General features: G+C 45.7%; 1 protein-coding gene across 3 annotated transcripts in view; it reads right to left on the reverse strand.

The window, feature by feature from the left end:
- SPOCD1 (SPOC domain containing 1) overlaps positions 1 to 6,430 on the reverse strand; it is a 32,678-nt gene extending 26,248 nt beyond the window's left edge. For all 3 annotated transcript variants that reach the window (XM_043505944.1, XM_038377547.2, XM_038377548.2), the window contains exons 1-3: positions 5,710 to 6,430; positions 4,598 to 5,435; positions 56 to 1,844 (exon numbers count right to left, since the gene is read on the reverse strand). In XM_043505944.1, the coding sequence (XP_043361879.1) occupies positions 56 to 1,844; positions 4,598 to 5,202 (2,394 nt within the window). In that variant the 5' untranslated portion in view covers positions 5,203 to 5,435; positions 5,710 to 6,430. The remainder of the gene's footprint in view (positions 1 to 55; positions 1,845 to 4,597; positions 5,436 to 5,709) is intronic.
- Between the last annotated feature and the right edge of the window lie 16,631 nt (positions 6,431 to 23,061).

Raw genomic sequence — 23,061 nt, forward strand, 5'->3', positions numbered from 1 at the left:
CTCTTTTATGCATATATTCACGATCCTGATCCCTAAAACCAGTATTTGTACATACCCCTGTGAGACAGGTTTCTTTGGCTGAATCCAGAGCCACATTTTTTTCTACACAGCTAATTTGTCCATCTCTGTCTGATTCAAGACAACAAAGAGCTGTGCTTTTTTTAATACCATTGTGCTTGATTTTGTTTAAGTCATCGGAGCGAGAATGACGTTCTGCCTCATGTCTCTCTGACACTGGAACCTCCATGCTTTGTGACTGCAGGGTGACCTTACTAGGATTCAAATGCTCTCCTCTAGTCTCCTGTTGCACAGACTTATTTTGTCCACCAGGGACATTCGCAACGTCTACATTATCTAAGTCCTCTGCATTTTCCATCAAAAACCAAGAACTATCATCACTTTCATTACTGGATTTGAAGTTTCCTTGGTTTAAAGATTTCTGTTCTTCCACATTGAACTGTCCCTGGGAAACTTCTTCAGCTGATTTGTCTAATAAATACTGAACCAAACTTTCCACTCTGGGCATACGATTCTTCATTGCACTAAGAAGCTCACCCTTCTGATTAGCCTCAAACTTTTCCACAATAGGTGGTGAAATGCAGCTGGGTTTACAGACTGTGATGTGTATGCATTCACTACTATCGCTCTCATCAGGCAGGAAAGATCTATTATGGGACTTTCCTTCACCAAACACATTTTCTGTCTTGCTGACTGACAAATATGTGGAGGTACCTTCCACTGGAATTCCTTGAAGATCCTCAGTCGGCAAAGTATTCCCAGGTGCCAGAATAATCCTGCTGGACTGACTAATATTACTGGTAAAAAGTCTTCCTGAAAGTCTAGAATTAAATCCTTTTCCATTTGGATTCATCACTAAATAGCTATAAGATATTTCTTCCCTTCCTAATTGCTTAACTGGATTGTTCCAGAGTTTCCTAAACTTTGCAACAGGCGTTATTACCTCTCTATTTTTTTCCTTCTGTACCTCGGAAGTCATGTTGGACAGAGGGCAAGAATCTGACTGGAACCTCTTTGCCCTTGAGCCTTCCTCTTCCACATTAGAGAGATTTATGGCAGAACTCTCATACTCTTTTTCCACAAAAGACAGCCTAGAGAAAATGCCCTCCTCAATCATATCTGAAAGATCTGCAGAGTCCATTTGAGTAAATGACCCTTTTCCTTGGGTTTCTTCAGAGTTATGGTGAATCTTTGTATCCATACTATTTGGTCCTCTTGAAGTGACTACTTCTTCAGGACTTTTGATCGCTTTCTTTTCTGTGTTGTTCAATTTCTCATTTTCCAACAGTGCCTTAATGTTTTGGATTTTTATGATTTCATTTTGGTTTTTAACATTGTTGTTATCTAAAACATCATGTAAAGGAACTTCCAGAAGGTTGGAAAAACTGGCCTGCCTCTCATTTTGCATTTTTAGTGACTCTGTTTCAATATCTAAGCTTATTAAAGAATCTTCAAATTTTTCCTTTAACTCATCCCTGAGGTCTTTCAAGACTACATAACAGGGTTTAATTAGAATTGTTCTGCTTCCCCTCTTGTCATTGTCACAATTTTGCTTAGGACTTTCAGAAGGCCCACCAGATACAATCAGCTTTTCTCTAAAATCTGTTTCCTTTGCTTTTATTTCTCTGACATAAGGGCTTCTGCTGTAAGATGAACCCTCTCCAGATACTCTGACTTCACTTTCTGACGACACCTTGTACTGGTTAACTACATTCAGAGTAACTGCTGACTGTTCACTCTGCTCTTCATTTGAAACACGGTCACTGGCATGCGTTTCTCTCACTGTCTTGCCTGTAACTTGCTCACTGCAAGCTGGGAGGTGAAAGCTGTGATGTGAAACAAGAAAATAATGCTTTCATTTTGTGAGGACAACTCAGGAATACCAGTGCTACAATCAAAGTTAACAGTTAAAGAGACACTGTCCAACCCTCATCACCATTGTATCTTAAAGGGGTGGTGGAAGTTCCCGAGTCACTGTAGGATCTACAAGACTTCTCATCTAACTTTAGTGGGACTGAAAATGCTCTGGCACCTTGCAGAGTCAGACATTAAGAATCTTAGGTACCCAGGCCAGTTTTTAAAGCCTGATTACCATCTCTCTCCATTGACCATCATTTGAAGAGACATTCCTTGTTTAGACCCAAATTTGCCTCCATCCCACAAAGACCTTATGATATCTCTTTCAATACTGTAAATTACTGATATCAGAACTGCTGCATAATAAAAAGGAGGCTGCCTATGCTAAACAAATTAATACCACACGGTTTCTTGGTTCTTATACTATTTGTATTATCCCCCATTTTGGGTCTGTATCTTGTACTGTGTCCCACGTTTAATCTCAGCAGGTTAAAAAGTATACTGGTTGTATTGCTGCCGTGAAACGATGTAGTGGAAGTCCTGTGACAGTGCGACAGCTTTGATATGAGTTTTACAGGGTCAGCAGAATCACATGAAAAGAGGTAACATCCATTTCTAAGGCTAGGTCTTCACTAGAAATGCTATAGCGCTTCAGTGTAGACATTTACTTCAGTGATAGGAGGGATTCTCCCCTCACTGCAGTTAACCCACCTCCCCGAGAGGTGGTAGCTAGGTCAATGGAAGAATTCTTCTGTTGACCTTGCGCTGTCTACACAAGGGGCTAGGTCAGCTTAACGACGTCACTCAGGGTTGTGGATTTTCATACTCATGAGCAACGTAGCTGGGTAGACTAACTTTTTAGTATAGAATTGGCCTAAGGTACTGAGACACTCAAAACTCACAAAGTGTCCCCCTATTGGCTAATATTCACAAAACATGCAGCGCATTACTGGACTTATTGCCATATAAAGAGCCATATGCTACCTGATTCCAGGTGCACACAACTCTGCCATATCAATGGAAATTAAATGGGGATGTTGTGTATAGCTCTAAATGAGCACCTAGCGCTTCATGATGATAAATAATTAACTGGATTTATAAATACTACCATTAATTATTCATTGTAATTTTTATTTCCCATCCTGACTGTTTAACCATTTAAAAGGAAATATTAAACAGTCAGTTGCCCCCAGCATGGAATTCAGTAACCATGGGCTTGGGCATGCTCTGGCCTTCTCTCAGAGCCCCATTTTCCACAGCAGTCCCCTCAGAGTTTATCAGAACGAGGGGCCTCAAAGAGCACCTATGCTCTGCTGTCCTGCCCCATTCCATGGTCACAAGACCCCAGGGCAACACAGTACTTCGCTCCAATGAGTTGTTGTGAAGGCCAAGACTATAACAGGGTTCAAAAAAGAAACAGATAAATTCATGGAGGATAGGTCCATCAATGGCTATTAGCCAGGATGGGCAGGGATGGTGTCTCTAGCCTCTGTTTTCCAGAAGCCGGGAATGGACAGTGTGGGGATGGATCACTGGATGATTATCTGTTCTGTTCATTCCCTCTGAAGCAGTTGGCATTGGCCACTATCAGAAGACAGGATACTGGACTAGACGGGCCTTTGGTCTGACTAAGGTGACCATATTTCCCCAAGGGAAAATGGGACACCGTGTGGGTCTAGCCCGAGCCCTGCCCCACTCCCCCCCCCATGCCAGGCTGGAGCTGCCATCACTGCTCACCCAAGCACTGCCTCCCCCCGACCATAGGGCTGGCATTGTTCTTCCACACCTCACATTTTTGACAAAAATGGGCATTTGTCCTGTTTGCTCTTGCAAACTCACCAAGATGGCAAGAGCAAATGGGACAAATGCCCACTTTTTCCAAAAAAGTTGGAACGGCTGGGATAGGGCTTAAAAAAGGGACTGTTCCAGCCAAAACTGGATGTAAGGTCACCCTGGGTCTGACCCAGTATGGCCGTTCTTATGTTCTTAAAGACAGGCTCATCACAGAGCTTCATGCTACTATGTAAAATCTCTTTCCCTCGTTTCCACATCCCTTACAAATGGCAGCTATAAATAACAGGAAGTGCAGATAAGACTCCACAGACCCTGTTCAACCTGCCCCTTTCAGGTAATCACAGGACAAAAAGAACAGCAACTCTGACTCCATACCACCCCCAAACATGTGACACAACTGAGCCTCAGAACAGGCTGGAACTTTAGACAAGTAAACTTCACACCCTGCATGAGACCTGTAAAGGGAATCCTCTTCCCCAAGGGCTCACTATCATTCCATGTGCCATAAACTGCCCTGTGCCTATCATCTACAAAGGGGTCTGGTTTGATAGTTGTAGATCTGGCACAGTGGGACACAGAAATGGGCTCTGACAAGCACTGGAAGAAACTGGTTGGGGGTTTGTCACTGTGTATGGCAGTTTTGGAAACTGGGGAGTCTGGCTAGTCAACCTCTCAGGTAGATTCAGTAGGATTTAGCAGATGGAAGTGGAGTTTAGTTAGGGGTTTTCACAACTGGTGGGGGTTGGTTGGGAGCTTGTCTGGAGGGCTGTATAAGAGTTTAGCGCTTTAGGGGAGATCTGTTTGGGTGGGTAAGGAAGTTTTTGCAGTGGGGAGAATCCTAAACTTTTCTTTTAATGAACTTCCTACTTTTTTCTTCATGTTCTCAAGAGCCATAGAGGTAAAGGGAAAAAAAAAATCACACGGTAACCTGAACAACTCTTTCTCCTCTTTCAGATCAGGAACAATGGGCAACTTGGAATGAGTTCCCTGGTCCCAGGAGTTTGAAAGATTTCCTGAAAAGTCCATTTGACTTAACAATTCTTTCAATTTGGTTCCTTCATTATTAAGATGAAACTCTGTTTTGACAGCATTCAAAACAGTCAGTCTTGCTCCCTGTAACGTTACTGATTCTTCTGGACTTTGGACTTTCAAACAGCTTTTCATGCTATGTGACTTCTCATTTTGCCCCAATGCCTCAAGGTCTGGGATTTGTAGAGTGCTATTGAGTTCTTTAATATAATTTTCATCCAAATCATCACCAATATCAAAGCATGTTTCACTTTGGACAGTTCTGCTTCCTTTATCGTTATCATCATCGACACCATTTATTTTAGGAATTTCAAAAGCCTCACCAGCCACAACAGCCCTTTTCTTAAACACTTCTTCTTCTGGATTTATGTCTCTGTCAGGGCCCCCAGTGCCAAGGGAACCTGATTCCATGTTTGATATTTCCATGTTTGATGTTTCCATGTTTTCACTGTCCACATTCAGACAAAATTTTGACCGTTCACCATGAAACCTCTGGTTCTCCATTAGGATTAATGGACTGTTTGAGGCTCTCCACCTCTTCTTCTTCTTCTTCTTTTTTTTTTTTTTTTTGCTGCCAACTGACGAATCAGTTGATGGACACACAGCTCTCTTCAGTTTAACTCTCTTCAGGAAGGAGGTTCTTCTGGTTTCACCTCATTCCTCATGTAACTGCAACAGAAATGCTTTTCAAAACTCCTGCAGAACAGACTTGTTCCCCACAGCACTTATAGAGACAACTGTTGAAAAACAAAACAGAATCATGGTAACTTGTAAAAAAATCATTATTCTCTGTGGACAACATAAGCACAATGACCACATTCAAAGTTAACAGCTGGTCCTACATAACTTTTTCTTGAGTTCTCCTGTTCCTTAGCTTATCCCATAACCTCTGCCAGCTCAACATCTCCTATCACTTCTGCTAATTTCTCCCACATTGTCCCCTGTACTTGAAATCTCAGACTTGTCTATATGGCGAATTTGTGTGCAGCAGCTTGCCATGCACTAACTCACCATGTGAACCTGGCCACCGCGCACTAAAGGTTCTGTAGTGCATTTTGACACACTCACGGCTCCTCAAGGCTCTCCTCCTTCACAACAGACTAAATTTTCTAACTTGAGTTTCCCATTGGAGCTGTGAGATCCCCAAACCTCTGAAAATCAGATACTTGTGTAGGTGCCTCAATGTGGATTTAGATGCTTAAGGTTAGACACATAATTGTGAAAATTTGGCCTTAGTTCTCCATTACAAATTTCCTCCCGTGCCCTTTTCCCCACAGTATTCGTTCACATTATTATATAAAAGAGATAACAAGATGTCTATTTTTTCTAAAGTGCACCACACCCCCATGCAGTTTTGCGCAACCTCATACACACCAGTGCTCACTCATGCACGCCCACACGTGCTTCTGATTGCCCGTGCATGTTCACGCTGTGTGTCTGCATACGCATGCTCAATTTTATCCACCCGTGGGTGCCCCACACACCCCAGTTAAGACTGCACATATTCATGCACACACCACATAGCGGCATGCATGCGCCACACACAGTCATGCATGTCCCACGCACGCCCACGGACACGCAACATGCCCCAAGCGCAACAGTGATGCGATACATCTACAATGCAATAATTATAGCACAGGTACCCCTCCCTTGGGCACTAACAGGGCCTCAGCCCCACACCCTGGGGGAGTCCGGCAAGGGGGGCCCCCTAGACCGGAGGGAGGGACACAGGGACCCCACCCCGCGAGGGGAGGGGCCGACGCCCCGGCCCCTCCCCCACGCAGGGTCCCGTAGCCCCGGGGACTCCCGGCGGCCCGCCCACTTCTCCCTTCCCCCGCTCCCTGGGGGGGCCTCGCGCCCGCGCCCCAGGGCCGCCTTCCAGCCCGTGCCGCGCACGCACCACGTGACAGGGCCCGAGCGCCCACGCGGCCGTTTGGCGGAAGATGATCACGTGGCTGTAGGCGAGGCCCGCGCCGAGTCCGCGTTCACACCTCCGGCACGTGACGCCCGGCCAGGGCGCTCCCCCTGCACGTGAGCCGGGGAAGGCGGGGCTTTCTGGGAACGCGAGGGGGGGCTGGTTGGGCGCTTCGGGGGGGTTGCAGCCGGGTGGGGGGGCTGGTTGGGCGGTTTCAGGGGGTTGCAGCCGGGTGGGGGGGGCTGGTTGGGCGGTTTCAGGGGGGTTGCAGCTGGGTGGGGGGGCTGGTTGGGCGGTTTCAGGGGGGTTGCAGCTGGGTGGGGGGGGCTGGTTGGGCGGTTTCAGGGGGTTGCAGCCGGGTGGGGGGGGCTGGTTGGGCGGTTTCAGGGGGTTGCAGCCGGGTGGGGGGGGCTGGTTGGGCGGTTTCAGGGGGGTTGCAGCCGGGTGGGGGGGGCTGGTTGGGCGCTTCGGGGGGTTGCAGCCGGGTGGGGGGCGGGCTGGTTGGGCAGTTTCAGGGGGGTTGCAGCCGGGTGGGCGGGGGGCTGGGGGGGGCGCTTCAGGGGGTTGCAGCCGGGTGGGGGGGGCTGGTTGGGCAGTTTCAGGGGGGTTGCAGCCAGGTGGGGGGGGGCTGGTTGGGCGGTTTCAGGGGGTTACAGCCGGGTGGGGGGGCTGGTTGGGCGGTTTCGGGGGGTTACAGCTGGGGTATGGTTGAGGGTTTCAGGGGGTTACAACCTGGGGGGGGCTGGTTGGGTGGTTTCAGGGGGTTATAGCTGGGGGGCTGGTTGGGTAGGTCCTGGGGTTAGCTCGGAGGGGGCTGGTTGGGGTTGTCTTGGCATTGGTAGCTGGGAAGGGTGTGACTAGAAGTTGAGGCCTGGTAGGGAGGCACTTCGGTGTTTGTAGCTGGGAGACCAGATTAATTGGGGGTGGGGGCTGTGAGTTGTCCAAGGGGGAGTATAATTTTGTTAGCAGGAAGGTGACATTGCCAAGATTACCCCCTCAGTCCTTCCCTCCCATTACCTGCAGCAAATCCCAACAACCCTAATGAGATCCACCTACCTCTCTGGTGGGCCTGGCACAACATCTGCCCCTTGAGTGACCTGTTGACTGGCACCCAGTGGTATCTGTGGTACCCCAAATGCTAAATCTCACAGCAGTGTGCGCATGAGTGGGGTGTGCTGCAATTCAGCCTCCATTTACACTCAAGCTCTGTGTGCAGGTGACATACCAGGCCCAGCGCTCTAAAAAAAAACACCTCCACGAGGTGTGTAGCTACCAGCACCGGGAGCATGGTTTACACTGGCGCTTTACAGCACTGAAACTTGCTGTGCTTGGGGGTGGGGGAGCGTGTTTTTTTCACACCCCTGAGCGAGAAAGTTGCAGCACTGTAAAGTGCCAGTAGTCAAGCCCTAGGTTGTCAAGTCAGATCACCACACTATTCCTGGTGACCCACCTAGCCTGAGTTTGTCCTTGTCCTTGGAAGCCTTTCAAGTCCCTGTAAACTTAATTGTTCCACAAAGCCAGCCAGCACTGAACAACTGACGCACTTGGAAACCGCCATCAAACACTTCAATTAAACTGCTGGGTGGGGATGGATATGACTAGAGCCATAAACCCTGCAGTGACACACTCTGCTTGTAATTCTTGTAGCTCTGGCAAGAAATGTTCCCTCTAGGTCATGGGTGGGGCATGTTGGCAAGATAAAGGGAAGCTTGCACTGCCACTGCCCAGGTAGAGGACTCCGCTTTTGGAGGCTGGCGATCACCGTTCCACAGCACAGAATTTAAAAGTTAAGAGAAATCCGTGTATTCTGACCAGTGTTCCCTGAGTAGCTGCTGTCCCACTGGTTCAGATAACTTTTATTAGTTGTGTGGGGTATATTATGATTATTATAGTAGCATCTGCATATTCCAGCTGAAAGCAGGGCCCCAGTGTGCTAGAGGTTGTACAGGCTCATAGTAAAAGATGGTCCCTGCTCCACAAAGCTTACAGTCATTCTATGCAAGACAGACAAAGGGCTGAGAGGAAACAGAGGCACAGGGAGAGAAAGTGACTTGTCCAAGGTCACACAGTAGGTCAGTGGCAGAGCTGGGAATAAACCCCACCTCTCCAGTTGTCACCAATAGCTAGCACATAGCCCCAGGCTTCAACCAGGGTAGGGCTGTTAAACTGACAGTGGGACGAATTAAATTTTTAGTTATGTTTTGTGGCCCAGGGCTACGAAGGAAGCCAAGTTAAATTATCCTTTATCCACAGCACATATCCCATTGATGGCAGTGGGAAATTTGCAGAAAGATCCAGCAGCATAACAGTCACCACCCTACTGAGATGAAAGAGGCAGCTCACATTTCTCCTCACCGGGGGGGGGGGGGGCAGGGTTGTTTCAGGCTCTGTAAGATTGGGCAACATTGGGATGATTTCTTCACCACCGTAAGAGCTATCACTTTTTTCCATGTGAAAGTTTGCATTCTCTAAGTTTTTTCAGAGGCCAACCCTAGCCTGTCGAACTCGTTATTGCAAGATCTAAAAAACTACCATTAACTGCCCCATTTTCTAGTCCAAATGTAAAGCACACCTCTCCCACTTTGCCTTCCCCAACAATAACCCATAAACATCAGCTATTAAGGGCTTGTTTGAGAGTTATTCAGGAACAGCTCTTACATTTTCCCTATCTTTTTCTGGAACAATTTTCATGTTTAGACAAGCCCTAAATAACATTAAACAAACAAGAAAAACTTGTGTAATTTCACCCCGGAGGACAAAGAGAGAAATCACAGTGGACAGATGTTAGTCACTGTGTTCCTTTTAAACCCTGGAAGGCTCTTGGATACCATGGGATGAAAGCAGGATAAGAACCTAGAAATGGCTAAGAACTTAGAAACAGAACAGTAAATAAACAACCTAGATCTGTCAAGGATGTCAGCTAAGCACAGCAAGTAAGTTAGATGTTTGACACACCTGACTTGGAGTAGGAGCCACTGGCTGACATTCTGAGAACCAGCACTATTATCCCATTATTCTTATATTTTGTTGGCAGTTAGTTTCTTTACTGCCTCCATATATTTGTAAAATAAAGATCTGCCCAATGCTATTTTACACTGCTTACCGTTATAGGAGAAGGGTCTGCTGATGAAGGCATAGAACTTGGAGAGCTAGGTTGAGTCTCAGCCCTTATTGTTTTTATCATGGCACTACCTGGGAGCCCCAGTCAGGGATCAGGATCCCATTGTTAGGCCAGGATACATGTCTAACAAACGGACAGTCCTTGCCACAAAGAGTTGACAGTCTAATTCTTGGACCAGCCACAGACATCCTGATTTGGGCAAGTCAGTTTATTTCACTTTACCTCAATTCACATCTATAAAATGGGAGCATTAATCCTTGCTTGCCTCCTGGGGTGATATGAGGATTAAATCACTAATCCTCATAAAATTCTGTGACTGGAACATGCTATATAATTGCAAAGTACTATCACTGTATGTAAGAAAATAACATACTGTATAACCAAGGGCACAAAAACCTTGCTACGTTATACTTGCAGCATACCTGGAGTCCAAGGGCTGCGTGTAATTTATCATTTTAGTTAAAAAAAAATCAGTGTTCTCGTTTAATAAGGGTGTGCTCTGAATCTTTCTTGACTGAGGAATTGCTTCTTGTCTGAATTCTGTTAGGACGGGTCACCCCAAATCCATCTAAAATTCCCTCTTTGTATCACACCAAATGCAAACTAAGCATTAAATAAATCCCAGCAGTGTTTTAGTATAATTTTCATTTTCTTGCTGTAGAGGTACCATGAATTCCACATATGCCAGGAGAAAATCCCTCTCCTATTAGCATTGCTGTGCCATCCTCCTTTGTTTTCCACTTCAACTACGCAGCAAACATGAGGGAGACCTGAGTTTATAATAAAAGTTTTATGAAGTGTGATGATGCTATAGTGATGATAATGTGAGAGAGAGGAAGAGAGAGTTTGATCAATCAAAGTTCCAGAGAATTCTAAGTAAATGGGTGCACCTGTTCATCCACACTTAGGAAATCAATTAATTTTATAAGTCTGCAAATATATTTCTTCAAGGCCTTGTGGGAGGGTGTAACGGGGTTCAGATCAAAGCTACTCCAGTTCTTCCTGCCTATTGATTTGATATTGGTTTTCTGGTAGCTGAGAAATTGCTGATATCCATTATGAAACCATTGTTTGCTGCATTAGGCTCTGCAGATTTTGCAGTCAGAAAGCCTTGGCTGACTAAAAAAGCAATTACTCTGTATTATTGCAGGTTTCAGAGTAGCAGCCATGTTAGTCTGTATTCGCAAAAAGAAAAGGAGTACTTGTGGCACCTTAGAGACTAACAAATTTATTAGAGCATCGGATGCATCCGATGAAGTGAGCTGTAGCTCACGAAAGCTTATGCTCTAATAAATTTGTTAGTCTCTAAGGTGCCACAAGTACTCCTTTTCTTTTTGTATTATTGCAGTTTCAGTACAGGTCTTATACATTGAGAGGTTACATTTGGACTTGTCCTCCAAAATCGTTACCTGGAAGGATGGCAGTGGCTGTCAGGAAGTGGGCCCGCAAGAGACCTTGAGCAAAGCATTCAAACGAAATGGAATGAACCAGAGTCACGGGACACATGCAGTTTTCTCTCTCTTTGATATTAAACGTGTGTTGTTTGAGAACACGTTCTGACATGCCCTATTGTTTATACCGCACCGTAAGTAAGATACACTGCACTTTACAGAATGCATAGAAAGACAAGGCCCCTGCCCCATGTAGCTTCCAGTCTAACTCAGACAATGACAATAAATGGGACAATATCCTGTGAGTGGAAGATGTAGAGGCATCATTGGCAAGGAGGAGAATAATGTAAGAATGCTTTGTAATGTCCCCAGGGTCATCTTCTCTAGAGTCCTGACCAGTTTTTGGAACAGCTGTTGAAGAGACCATTCCACAGAGTTCTCATTACAATTTTACACAGAGCGCAATTCATGTTTGGGACAGGACTTTGGGAGGTTGGTCTGTGCTGTGTGGAGACTCATGCAGTGCAAAAGTGATCAGCAAAGCTCAAGGTCCTTGTACCTTGAAGGTCCAGTACCTTGATTGAAGGAGCTCCCCAAAACACTTGGACTGAACAGGCTCCACAGAAGAAGGGGACTTAAAGGAGGAAAGTGGAAAGGTGGCATGAATAACAGTGCAAAGCCAAGAGTGGAAGAAGGAGACAAGAGGAGTAATTAGGCGAGATGTAGGATGAATGAGTGCAGAGATGTGGGCTGGCACCAAGGTGTGTGGGATATTAAAGGTTAGGAGCTCATGTACTTTCCTTTCAACTATATCCAGGCTGCTGGGCAGCAAGGGTTACAACGGAGGAAGCAGGGATGGGGACAGCAGAAAACCAGGGCATATCAAACAGTCTTATCATGCTGGAATTCAGTGAGGTCCCCAGACTTGGTACCTAATTGCAATTACTTTTAAAGGAAGAAGAAACCCCCTGTGCACTCAGGCAGCTCTGAGAGCTGTATGTGAATCAATGTGTGTCTGCTGCTAAAAGAGCCAAAGCAGGGTGAGGGCAGGAGGGGGATGGGGTGATGGATGGAGTCAGGGCTGAAATCAGTTTGAGCAATTCCTGGTGCATTGATCCAGTCAGGCAAGTGGCAGACACACGGCCAAAAAAGGAAGAAGAGAAAACAAACCTGCTGTTTGCTGTGTGACTAAAAGGCATTTCCTCAGCACAGCACTAACCACTTTCCATAATTGATTCACTGCTGGATCCACTGGGCAAATGCTCCTAGTATATTTTTAATGCCCAGAACAAGGAGTTGATTCTAATTGATCTGGAAGCTCAGATGTACAGTTAGTTCCCCTACAGGCCTAATGATGTAATTCTAGAGTGAGTGGGACCCTGGGGACTGCCACTCACCCTCCCAGGGTATTTATGCTCAGAGACAGTTTTATTCAGGCTCTGAGCATCTGGCGAGAGGAGGAATCAGGAAGCAAGTTCTGCTGCGAGAGCAGACTGGGCTGTCTCAGTGCCTTGTTGAATCAGCACAGGACTGCTAGATGGCTGGAAGGACCAAGGAGCATCTTCGGCTGCTTGTGAGGAAGCCCAGACCCATTTGCATCGATGAGATTGCCTCTTTTCTCCCTATCGGCAAAATAGATGCTATTCTGACCTCTGATTGGAGGCTGGGATGAATGCTCAACTCTCATTCCTTGCTCGGCAAGAAGAGCTGAGGCTGGAGCTTCTGAAAGGCAGCTGTAGTGAGGTTCTGGGGGCTGTTCTGGTGTGATCCGTGAACAGTCGGAGACCAAGACCAACGGTTCGTGGAGTTTTTGTGGCTACACTCATTTACCTCACCACACCTCCCAGGGAAGCTGGCTTGGTGGGGTGCTTGAAGATGATGTTTATGGGATGCAGTGGCCCTTTTGGATCAGGACCACAGCCCTAGACTGGTGCAAACACCTTGCTCTCAAGGTGGGCTCAGAATAAGGAAAATGCACAAACCCACCAAACCATAAGGGTCAGAGCTTCCTTCACTGTGTGAAACAGTGCTGATTGCCTTGTGGGAGCTGACTGCTTCCCCAGGTAGCTGCCAATCAGCTGGACACCAGTTTGGAATCAGGAGCACTATGGTGGGTACTGTTGAGATGGAGGAGAGCAGGGCAATTACAGTTTGTTGCAGGGGCATGTGGTCAAGGTGGCCAGTGTGCTAGAGATTATTGAGAGATTTAAACAGTTGGTGTTTCCAGCCATTGCTGCAAGCTATGCACCCATTCTATGTCTCCCCCCACCCCCAACAAACCCAGGAGCACATTACACAGTCAGGAGTGTTAGGCAGTGGTGATGCAGACATTGGTGGATCATGGTGATAGGCTCCTGGATACTCCCATAGAGTGGCCAGGCAAAGTGCACAAGGGCAGAATGCACAAGAGCAGGCAGAGGGGGGCTCTCTCCCTGCCAAACAGCAGCAGCATTAATGGCGTCTGCATCCCCATTGTGATCCTAGGGGGGCCCTGCAGCCCCACTGTAGCCAGAGCTTATGAAGCTTTTCCCTGATCAAACAAGCGGGTAGAGACCCCTGTTTAGCAAACTACTCGGCAGGGGCGGGATGCCAGAAAGCAAGATGGAGATGGCCGTTGACCACTAACCACAGCTCAGTGTTTTGCATAGCAAGTGAAAGCAAAGGTGAGACCTTCAGTGGACAGCAGAAAGAAGTGGCAGGTTGCAGCAAATTACACACAACTGGATCCACAGCCACAGACCTGAACTCTCCCCCCCTCTGCAGCCAACTTCAGTTGTGAATCCAGATCCAAATTCAGCAGCTTGGTGTTCTAGGATGAAAAATGCATTGCTTGTTACTCATTTCTAAAAGCATTCCTCCCTTCCCCCAGCAGCCTTCCAACTCCTTCCCAGTGTTGTCAGCTCTCACAATATGTGCTCTTTCTTAAAGCCACAGCAGGCAGAATTAAGAGTTTTGCATGAAAAGCTCAGCTGTTATTTAGAGAAAAGTACAATTCTAGCCCTCGTGGCTGCAGGGTGAAGCTTAAAAAGTGACCCGTGTATGACCCTATCATGTTAGTTTTCATGCAAATCTCATGATTTTGGAAGGCATGGGTTGGACAATAGTGTCTTCCTCCATCTTCCTTTGAGGCGATCTGGATTCCCTTCTAACACGGGCTTTGGATCTTTCCCAGATTCACATCCTCAGCAAGATTTATAAAATAAAATGCTATGAGATTAAAAATTAAATCACCCTTGTTGGCATTTGTCCTTCCACAGACGGGAGGGTCTGCCCAGCTTCCAAATGGTACTTTTAGGGAGCAGTGCAGAGAGTTTGAATCCACTGTCCAGCAAGCAAACGACATATGTAAAAATCTTTTAAGAAGCAAAGGCCTGTTCCCCCTCTAGGCTTTCAGAGGCCGTTGATAGTTATGTGATTTTGAACGATAAAAAACAAATAAAAATTTTCCTTCCATAGGCCTTTTCTCCTTTTAAACTTTGCAGCAGCATGGCTTTGACATTGTGCTGGTACGTCAGTGCTACCATGGTGTCACTTCGCAGCTAGACAGGGATATCACATGCAGTCACATTCCGCTTATCTGCTTTTTTAAGACTGGGTAATAGCAGTTTTGTCGTCTAGTAAATGAAAGAGTGGCTGGTTTGTTGCAGCCCCAGCTGATCTTGAAGATAATCACAGTGAAAAAATGTCACCTGCTGATTTGATCCAGCCCGTGTGGCATTTTTCAGCAGCTGCCCTCTTGCAATCACCCATTGTTCTCAAACAGGTGGAATAAAGGGAGCAGATACAAATACAAAAGGATTGGTGAGGGAAATAGATTAGAGCCCTCATCTTTTGGCTGCGCAGGATTGGCTTACAGTGCTGCTGGATTTACAAGTGAAAATGGTTTTAATCGATTCACCCTGGTCCCTAATTGATATTTGCACACATCAGAAGAAACCTTGCACCATCTGGCAAAATAGGACACAGTTGAAAGTCTCTATTCAGAAGAGAACCAAGACTAAGATAAACAAAGGATGCTGCAGGTCAGATGTGAGGTGCATCAGCAAAGCTGCGTAGGTGTCTAGGACAGGAATACAGGAGTTCATTGTAGGTCTGGATTTAGTTTGATTACTGACATGGTGTGAAGGCTCAGGAGTGGATGTTGCCTGACAGTTTTGGAACAGCTGGGCCTGGGGGACTAGAATATATTGAGGTGCACTCACAGAGCTGTATGCTCGACTGCACGGCTCCTGATTTGAGCCAGTTCAATCATCCTCTAGCTACTGTGAGCACTAAAATTCTTTTAAAACAATTTCCAAGCAAAGGCACAAGGTTTGGTAATTTTGCTGGGCCTCTGGGAACCCTATTTAATTCCAGTCTGAGGGCCTGAAATGAATGAGTGGGTTTGTCTCAGTTTAACAAACAAGCAGACAGGAAATCCATAAGAAAAATTGTGTTTGCAGAAATCAGGGCTTCACCTTGAATACTAGTATTACCTAGTAACCAGGAAGCAACCTCAGGTTATCAGTGACATGAGTCTGGATTCTGAATGCATGCATGTGCGAGAGAGATCAATGCTCTTACTGCTCCTGGTCCCAGTTAGCACAATTGTGAAGGCTGTAGCCTCCCCCACAGGGGTGGTCCTAAAGGAATCCTATCTAAATACAGTGGCATTTACAGACCTGGCGGCAATCCACAGCTTCCCTGTTGGGTTTAAATTTACTGTCATTAAGGGCAGTTGTAAATGTCAAACGCAAAACATCCTGTAATGGATTTAACACAAACTGGAGAGGAGTTAACTGAAATGCAGGGTATTCGTCTTGCTTAAATAATTATGCTTGCAGGAAGAATACCACTACCAAGAGCCAGTCTGTTCTAACATATGTCACCTTCCTCCTCACCCTTCTCCCATTTAAAATTTCTGGCCAGCGTCATACAAGGAAAGCAAGTCTGGCTTGTTACTCAAGATTCAAAAAATAGCGACAGCAGGTTGGGATGGGAGTCCACATGGGAATCAAAACAAGTCTTTGTAGCCAGCGCTGAGTTCCTGCTGTCCTAATTACATTTGTGGAGCCTACCTCATGCTGTACTGAGCTGTGCAGCAGAGAGAATTTTCTTTGTGCATTATTGCCTGCATAGAGTGAGAACAGTTTCCTTGACAACATTTTTCTTAATGGGATCTTTTTCTCTCCCCCCCCCCCCATGGCTGTAGCTTTGGGCTTGACTTTGAATCCCAGTCTGTGTTTGTAAAGGATGCCAGGATTATTATTCTTCTTACACCAGCAGTGGGGCTTTACAGGCATATGAGAAGAAGAGGTCCCCAGCCTGGGCTAATGACAGATGAGGGAGATGGTGCAGCTAAAAGCAAGTGACTGCACATTGATAATTAGCCCATATCATTAGTTGCACGATTTGCTTCTTCGTTTTTTTGGATTTCTTTTGAGTGGGGATGGATGGGTTTTGCCATCATTTGTTTTCATATTAGCACTTTAAGGGGTGGCCTAAAGATTTCATGGGCCCTGGAAGAAGCACTTTTCTGAGGATGGCAGTGCAGAGGAGGTCAGAACCACAGATAGCGCTCTGCATTACAGCAAGTTCTCCGCTGACTTGTATGTTCATCTTCTCCATCCAGATCAATATCTAAGAGCAGCCATATTGGGTCAGACCAACAGTCCATCTAGTCCAGTATCCTGGCTTCTTACTGTGGCCAGTGCCAGGTGCCCCAGAGGGAACGAACAGAAGAGGTGATCATCCAGTGATCCATCCCCTGCCGCTCATTCCCAGCTTCTGGCAAACAGAGTCTAGGGACACGGTCCATAGTCTTCCATAGCACTGGATCTGTCTGCGGATTTCATCTCATTATCACTCTGATTTGCCAGTCAATAGATCTCTCTCCATCAGTCTGTCCCTTTGTGAGAGTAGATAGATTCGAGTTGGCTGGAAGTTTTCCAGCCAAACAGTTTTCTGTCAGAAAATGCTAATTCGTGGGGATCAAAATGTTCTGTGGGAACTTGTCAACGCCATTGAAACTTTTGACAATGTTTAGACTGCCTGCCTGCCTGGTTTCCTGCCAGCCTGCCCAACTCCTGGGGCTCCCCAGCTCCCTGGGCTGCCCCGTGTGCCAGCATCCCACCTGGCAGGTTGCCCAGCTTCTGGGTAAGGAGATGCCCCATCTCCCTGGACTATTTGGCTTCCCAGGCAGCAGGCTCACCAGCTGGCTGGCTCCCTTGGCTGCCTGCTTGGTGGGTTGCTAGGCTCCTCCACAGCCCATGTGGAAGGCTGTCAGGACTCCCCTGCTCTCTGGGCCCACCTGGTGGGGAGATGGACTCTCCAGCTCCCCAAGATCCATGGGGAGCTAGGCGGCCAGCTCACTAGGCAGCTCCCTGACGAGAAGTTATTCTGGGCAGATGCGGTCTTTTAATTTGTGTTTGTACAGTGCTGAACACACTTGGGGCCCTAATTTGGGTTGGGACCTCTAGGCGCTATTATAATGCAAATAATAAAGAAGAATACCACCCCAAGAAATACAAATTTTGCTCAGGATTTGTAGATGAAAAAGTGAAAGTTTTAGGACAACTTGGCATAGGGCCGCTGAGTAATTTACAGTTATCCAGAACTCTGATTCTGGAAACTGGATATTTTGTTTGTTCAATAGCTTTGAGCAGTGCTATAAATAATCAGCCAACATCCATCAGCACCAAGATTCTCAACAGATAGACTTTGATGGGACTAATCAGACATCTCTCCTACATAGAATCATAGGACTGGAGGGGATCTAGAGAGGTGATCTAGTCCAGTTACCTGCACTCATGGCAGGACTAAGTATTATCAGATCATCCCTAACAAGTGTTTGTCTAACCTGCTCTTAAAAATCTCCAATGATAGAGACTCCACACCCTCCCTAGGCAATTTATTCCAGTGCTTAATCACCCTGACAATTAGGAAGTTTTTCCTAATGTCCAACCTAAACCTCCCTTCTACATGTAATGATAGAATTTCTGCAAGCCATATGGGAGAGAGCCAACTTAGAAGATTATGCTTATGACTCCTGCTTGCATCTGATAGGGCTTTGCTGGTGATAAGACTGGGCTGAGCCACCTGGATTAGATTAAGCAGGAGAAGTTTTAAACTCTTTGGGCTAATATTTTAGTTAGGTCTGGGCCTGAACTGAGCAGAGAAATAGCTGCAAGAAGAGGGTCATTGACATCTCACTGAAACACCTCTTATCAGAGCAAGTTGCACAAAATCAAAGGTTTTCTATTTAAGCAGGTGACTACATCCAGCCAAGATCTCCAGGAAGGGCTGTTAAAAATGCCATTGATTAACTGTCCAGAGCAGGAGTTTCTGTTTTAAACAATCAATCTTACCCTGCTGGTTGTTTTCTCAAGGGATGTTGGCAGAGAGAGAGAGAGAGAGAGAGAGAGAGAGAGAGAGAGAGAGATTCTTTACCTACTCATAAAAGAAACAAAAGGAGTACTTGTGGCACCTTAGAGACTAACAAATTTATTTGAGCATAAGCTTTCGTGAGCTACAGCTCACTTCATCGGATGCATCCGATGAAGTGAGCTGTAGCTCACGAAAGCTTATGCTCAAATAAATTTGTTAGTCTCTAAGGTGCCACAAGTACTCCTTTTCTTTTTGCGAATACAGACTAACACGGCTGCTACTCTGAAACCTGTCATAAAAGAAAGTTTCAGGAAATTTACTGTTTTTAAAAGCAACCATATCATCTCCTAGAATCTCACACCCACAGTATAGAAGTTTTGGTAAATGTCAGAGGAGGAATTGGTGATTTTCCAGCCACAATCCCCACTTCTGGTTTGATTTTAGCAACAGGTCGTCTTTGCTAGCTGCATCGTGAGATGGAAACAAGTTGTTGCATTTTCCATGGAGGTTTTGTTTCTCTCCCACGCCATTTGTCATCACTGTTCCAGACAAAGGCCATATTCCACCCTCAGTGTCCTTGTCCACAGCCAGATTTCTCTTTACCAGAGCCATAATTCCAAACAGATACAGCCCCACTAATGGAAGCTGTGATATAGACAAGGCTCCAGCAAGGTCCAGCATTTCAACTCTTGTCACCTAAACCCATTCTGAAGCACCCAAGTTTTATCTTTGCTATTACCTAAGCATTTACTTTTGGCAGGGCCCATATTGATTAGACAATGCCAAAAAGTCAAAACCAAAATTTTGCTTGTCATTTAATTCTCTCTTGGCAGAATTTTAAATGTGGTTGGAAACACATGTCTAGTAGACAGAGCCAGAAATGGGGAGGCAGGACTCTTGGGTTCCAATTCCCCCGCACACCTGTGAGTTGAGGTGTAACCTTGGCCAAGGCATATAATCACTGTGCCTCCCTTTTGTAAAATGGGGGTAAGAATATTTACCTAGTCCACAGCGCTATCATGAAAATTGGAGGAGGGCTGGGAACAAAAGATGGTATAGACACAGGTGCAAAACATTGCTAATTACATCCCTTTCAGGGCTGAAGCATAAAGGGGGAGGAAGTAAATCCAGCTCCAAAGACTACTCAGCTTTCACAAGCATGTCAAGGATTCCTGAATGCCATCAGTTCTACACACGCACGCAGTCAAGCCATCTTAAAGAAATCAGCCAAGGAGGCCTTTAATTGACCTCATGCTGGTGTGACATGGAGTAGCTTTGCAGTGTCCTCTTCCTTTATCAATTCAACAGGGAGGAGTGCATTCAGCACTATGCACCAGTGGGCCCTCGTGAATTAGAACCAGAGAGAAAAGAGCCTCAGAATCACATAATTTATGTCCTTAACACCCAACAGGGTGATGAGCAGCTGTTAGGGGAGCCCTTCACACTAACCCCATTAGCTTTCTGTTCCTAATTATCACTCCCTGGTGGCATCTGGGGTAGGTAGCTAGAAATAACATTTAGAAGACTCAAAATGGGATTTGGGGGGAAAGCAAGCAATTTATTGATGTCAGCAGACTGCATAGCCATCAGGATGGAAGGAAATAAAGGGCTTGAAAATGCAGGCAATTAAGCAATTGATTACAGCTGGTCAAAAAATTCCAACAGAACAGTTTTCTGTTGGAAAATGCAGTTGAATCAAAATTGAGCCACTTTTCAAAGAGTCAGGGTGGGGAAAGACTGGGGCAAGGAACCTGGGGGGTGGGAGGGAGACCAGGACTAGGACCCAGTGACGGGGGGATTGGGACTCAAAACAGCAAACTCAAAGTGGGAGACTAGGGCTAGCTGGGTGAAGAGACTGGCATAAGAAGCCTGAATATAGACAAGAATGTGGATCCAAGGAAAGACATTACTGGGACAGGGAAGAAGAGGTCAAGCTGAGGAGTGAAACAGACAGAAGTGTCTACGTGCACAAGAGAACACTCCCCTTCAGAGCCTGGAACAGAACCCGAGATTCTTGAGTCTGACCATTCCTCTACCCTCCGCAAATAGTAGCATGCGTCATGCCCCTGACCAGTGTGTGTACTACTGTCAGTCACTCCATCAGCTCAAGTGGCAGAGGTTAGTGAGTGCTGATGAAGCTTGGGGTGTCAATCTGATTGACTTTTTTTCCCCCAGTTTGCTTTTTAAAAAAAGGCTAAGTTACAAACAAAAAACATTAATGTTGCAAAGTCAAGCACTCAAAAAGTTAGGAAACGCAAGAATTGTTTGTCTGTGTAATCTTAATTCAGCCCCCTTGTGTCTACAGCAATAGTATATAGAAGTGTTTTTCCAAGTAGACTTAGTGCTAATGACCTCAAGTAGCGTAGAGAATAGTTGCATTCCAGTCCCATTCTCTCTAGAGCCAGGGCTTCAGAGCTGCTAGGTTAGTACTCCTAGACTGTGGTTCTCAAACGTTTTTTTTCCCCCACGGACCACTTGAAAATTGCTGAGGGTCTCGGCAGACCATTTAATGATCTTTCCAAAAGTTGTTTGCACCATTAGCTAAACTATTGTAAAGCGCTTTGGATAAAAGTGTTGTATAAAAAAAATTAACTTTTTTTGTTCTACAAATAAAAGCACACAACTCATATTTTAATATCAGTAGTCTTACCTTTCCAATGCAATGGATGTGCCCCCTCTGCCCCACCGTGGCAACCCCCGAGCTGGGGCTGGGAAGGAGGGGGGTCTCTCCCCTGCCACAGCAGCCACAGAGCTGAGGCTGGGAAGGAGTAGGGTCTCTCCCAGGCAGCTGCAGCCCTGGAGCTGGGGAAAGTCCTCTTTCTCTAGCTGCTGCAGCCCTGCATGTCCCAAATTCCCCCCACCCCCTGTTCTCACCCCACTGCCCCTTCCCACCTACCCCTTATTCCCCCCAAGGCCACCACCTCACCTTACACATGCGTCTTCTCCAGGGTCCAGGCTCCTAATTTAGTGAAGCCCCACAGGCATGGCTCACTAATTAGGTGGATGGCCATTCTCTTGTGTGCGGCCACCCAGATGCACACCTTAGTGGGAACTATCCGCAGACCATCTGAATGGAGCTCACAGACCACTGGTGGTCCACGGACCAGTTTGGGAACTTCTGTCCTAAAGTATAAAATGCAGTTACTGCTGCGGTCCCTCAAGTAGCACTACTTGTTTGGAAGGGAATTATGCCTAATGTAAAGAGAGTGACTATAAACAGGAATATTATGGGTTAGGGATCCTCACAACACTCAAAGGAGAAGTTCGGCAGGTCCAGCTAGTTGCTTTACAGCCACAGACAGACAGGGTGAGAGAAGACTGGTCTCTCCTTTTCTTCATTTTGAGACCAGCATTCATTCTGAGGCCATACCAGCAACAGGAAAAATTTATCCCCAGGACAGCTTCCCAGGGAGTGTAAACAGCAAATAACGTTGGCAGGGTGCAAACTTTTTACTAGCATGTCATAGAGCCAAGCATGAGACAATGAAGCCTTAATTCTGCCAGTGCAGATGCCGCTCTACAGTGGCAGCGATACTGATACTAGTGTACTCGGGTGTGAAAAGAGAAATATTAGATATGAAGACCATGATTCAGGCAATATTTAGCGTGTACTATTCAGCATAAATATTTTATATGCAGCTGGCACCTCATTGCTGTTGACTATAATATGCAAATCAGCCCCATTTCTAGGGTCATAAACATTTTGACAGGTTTGACAAAATCTTACATTCAACATTTTACTTCAAATTTTGTAAGTAACAAATTAGCCGAGCTCTATATCTATGTATAAAGTTCTTACTAAGCTCAGTCTTGGGGTTGCAGGTATTAATGGCAAGTCTAATATAAAAGCCTTTGACTAAAAGCATTAGAAAGTGAGACTTTCGTAAAATTGGCGGATTTCATATACTTCACACTTAATTAAGAATATTTGGATTGCAAACTGACCTTAAACTGCATACCATCCCCATTCCAAGTGCATTACCTTGAATGGTATAAATACTCAATCAATTAAATGTTAATCTCCAGCTAAAGAAAATATCAGTATTTGCATTTTCAGAAATAGATGTGTAAATATCCAGAAACAGAGGAAATGGGTAACTTATACTGTCACAAAGAGGAAATATATAAAGTTCATATAACTAATTTGCAATGAAATCTATCTTTTTCTGCTGATTAAGCTTTGGTTAATGATGTGCTCCTCTTTCATGCATGGTAATCAAAGGTAGAGTCCTTCAGAAATAAGTGACAGGATTTTCCATTAAAACCCTTTTATATAAAAGACATTTATCCACACAGGAAGAGAAGGTGAACCTTCACAGACACAGCTTCCAGTATGGCTAGAGTCGTTTATTATCTGATCTCCACTGGGGACTGAAACCTTGCATTAAGGCACTAGTGAGAAAATCTGATAAAAATTAGAACTCTAATACTGATTTGTGGATAATGTATCTGCTTTGATGGCAACAAAGGAAAGCTGACTCAAATTTCTATCTGTGGAACTTTGAAAATAGCACTCATTACATAAGTCAATTGTACATCTCTTCTATGGAGCTCCACTACAAATGAAATGA

Source organism: Dermochelys coriacea, chromosome 19, assembly GCF_009764565.3.
Source record: "Dermochelys coriacea isolate rDerCor1 chromosome 19, rDerCor1.pri.v4, whole genome shotgun sequence".
NCBI lineage: Eukaryota > Metazoa > Chordata > Testudines > Dermochelyidae > Dermochelys > Dermochelys coriacea.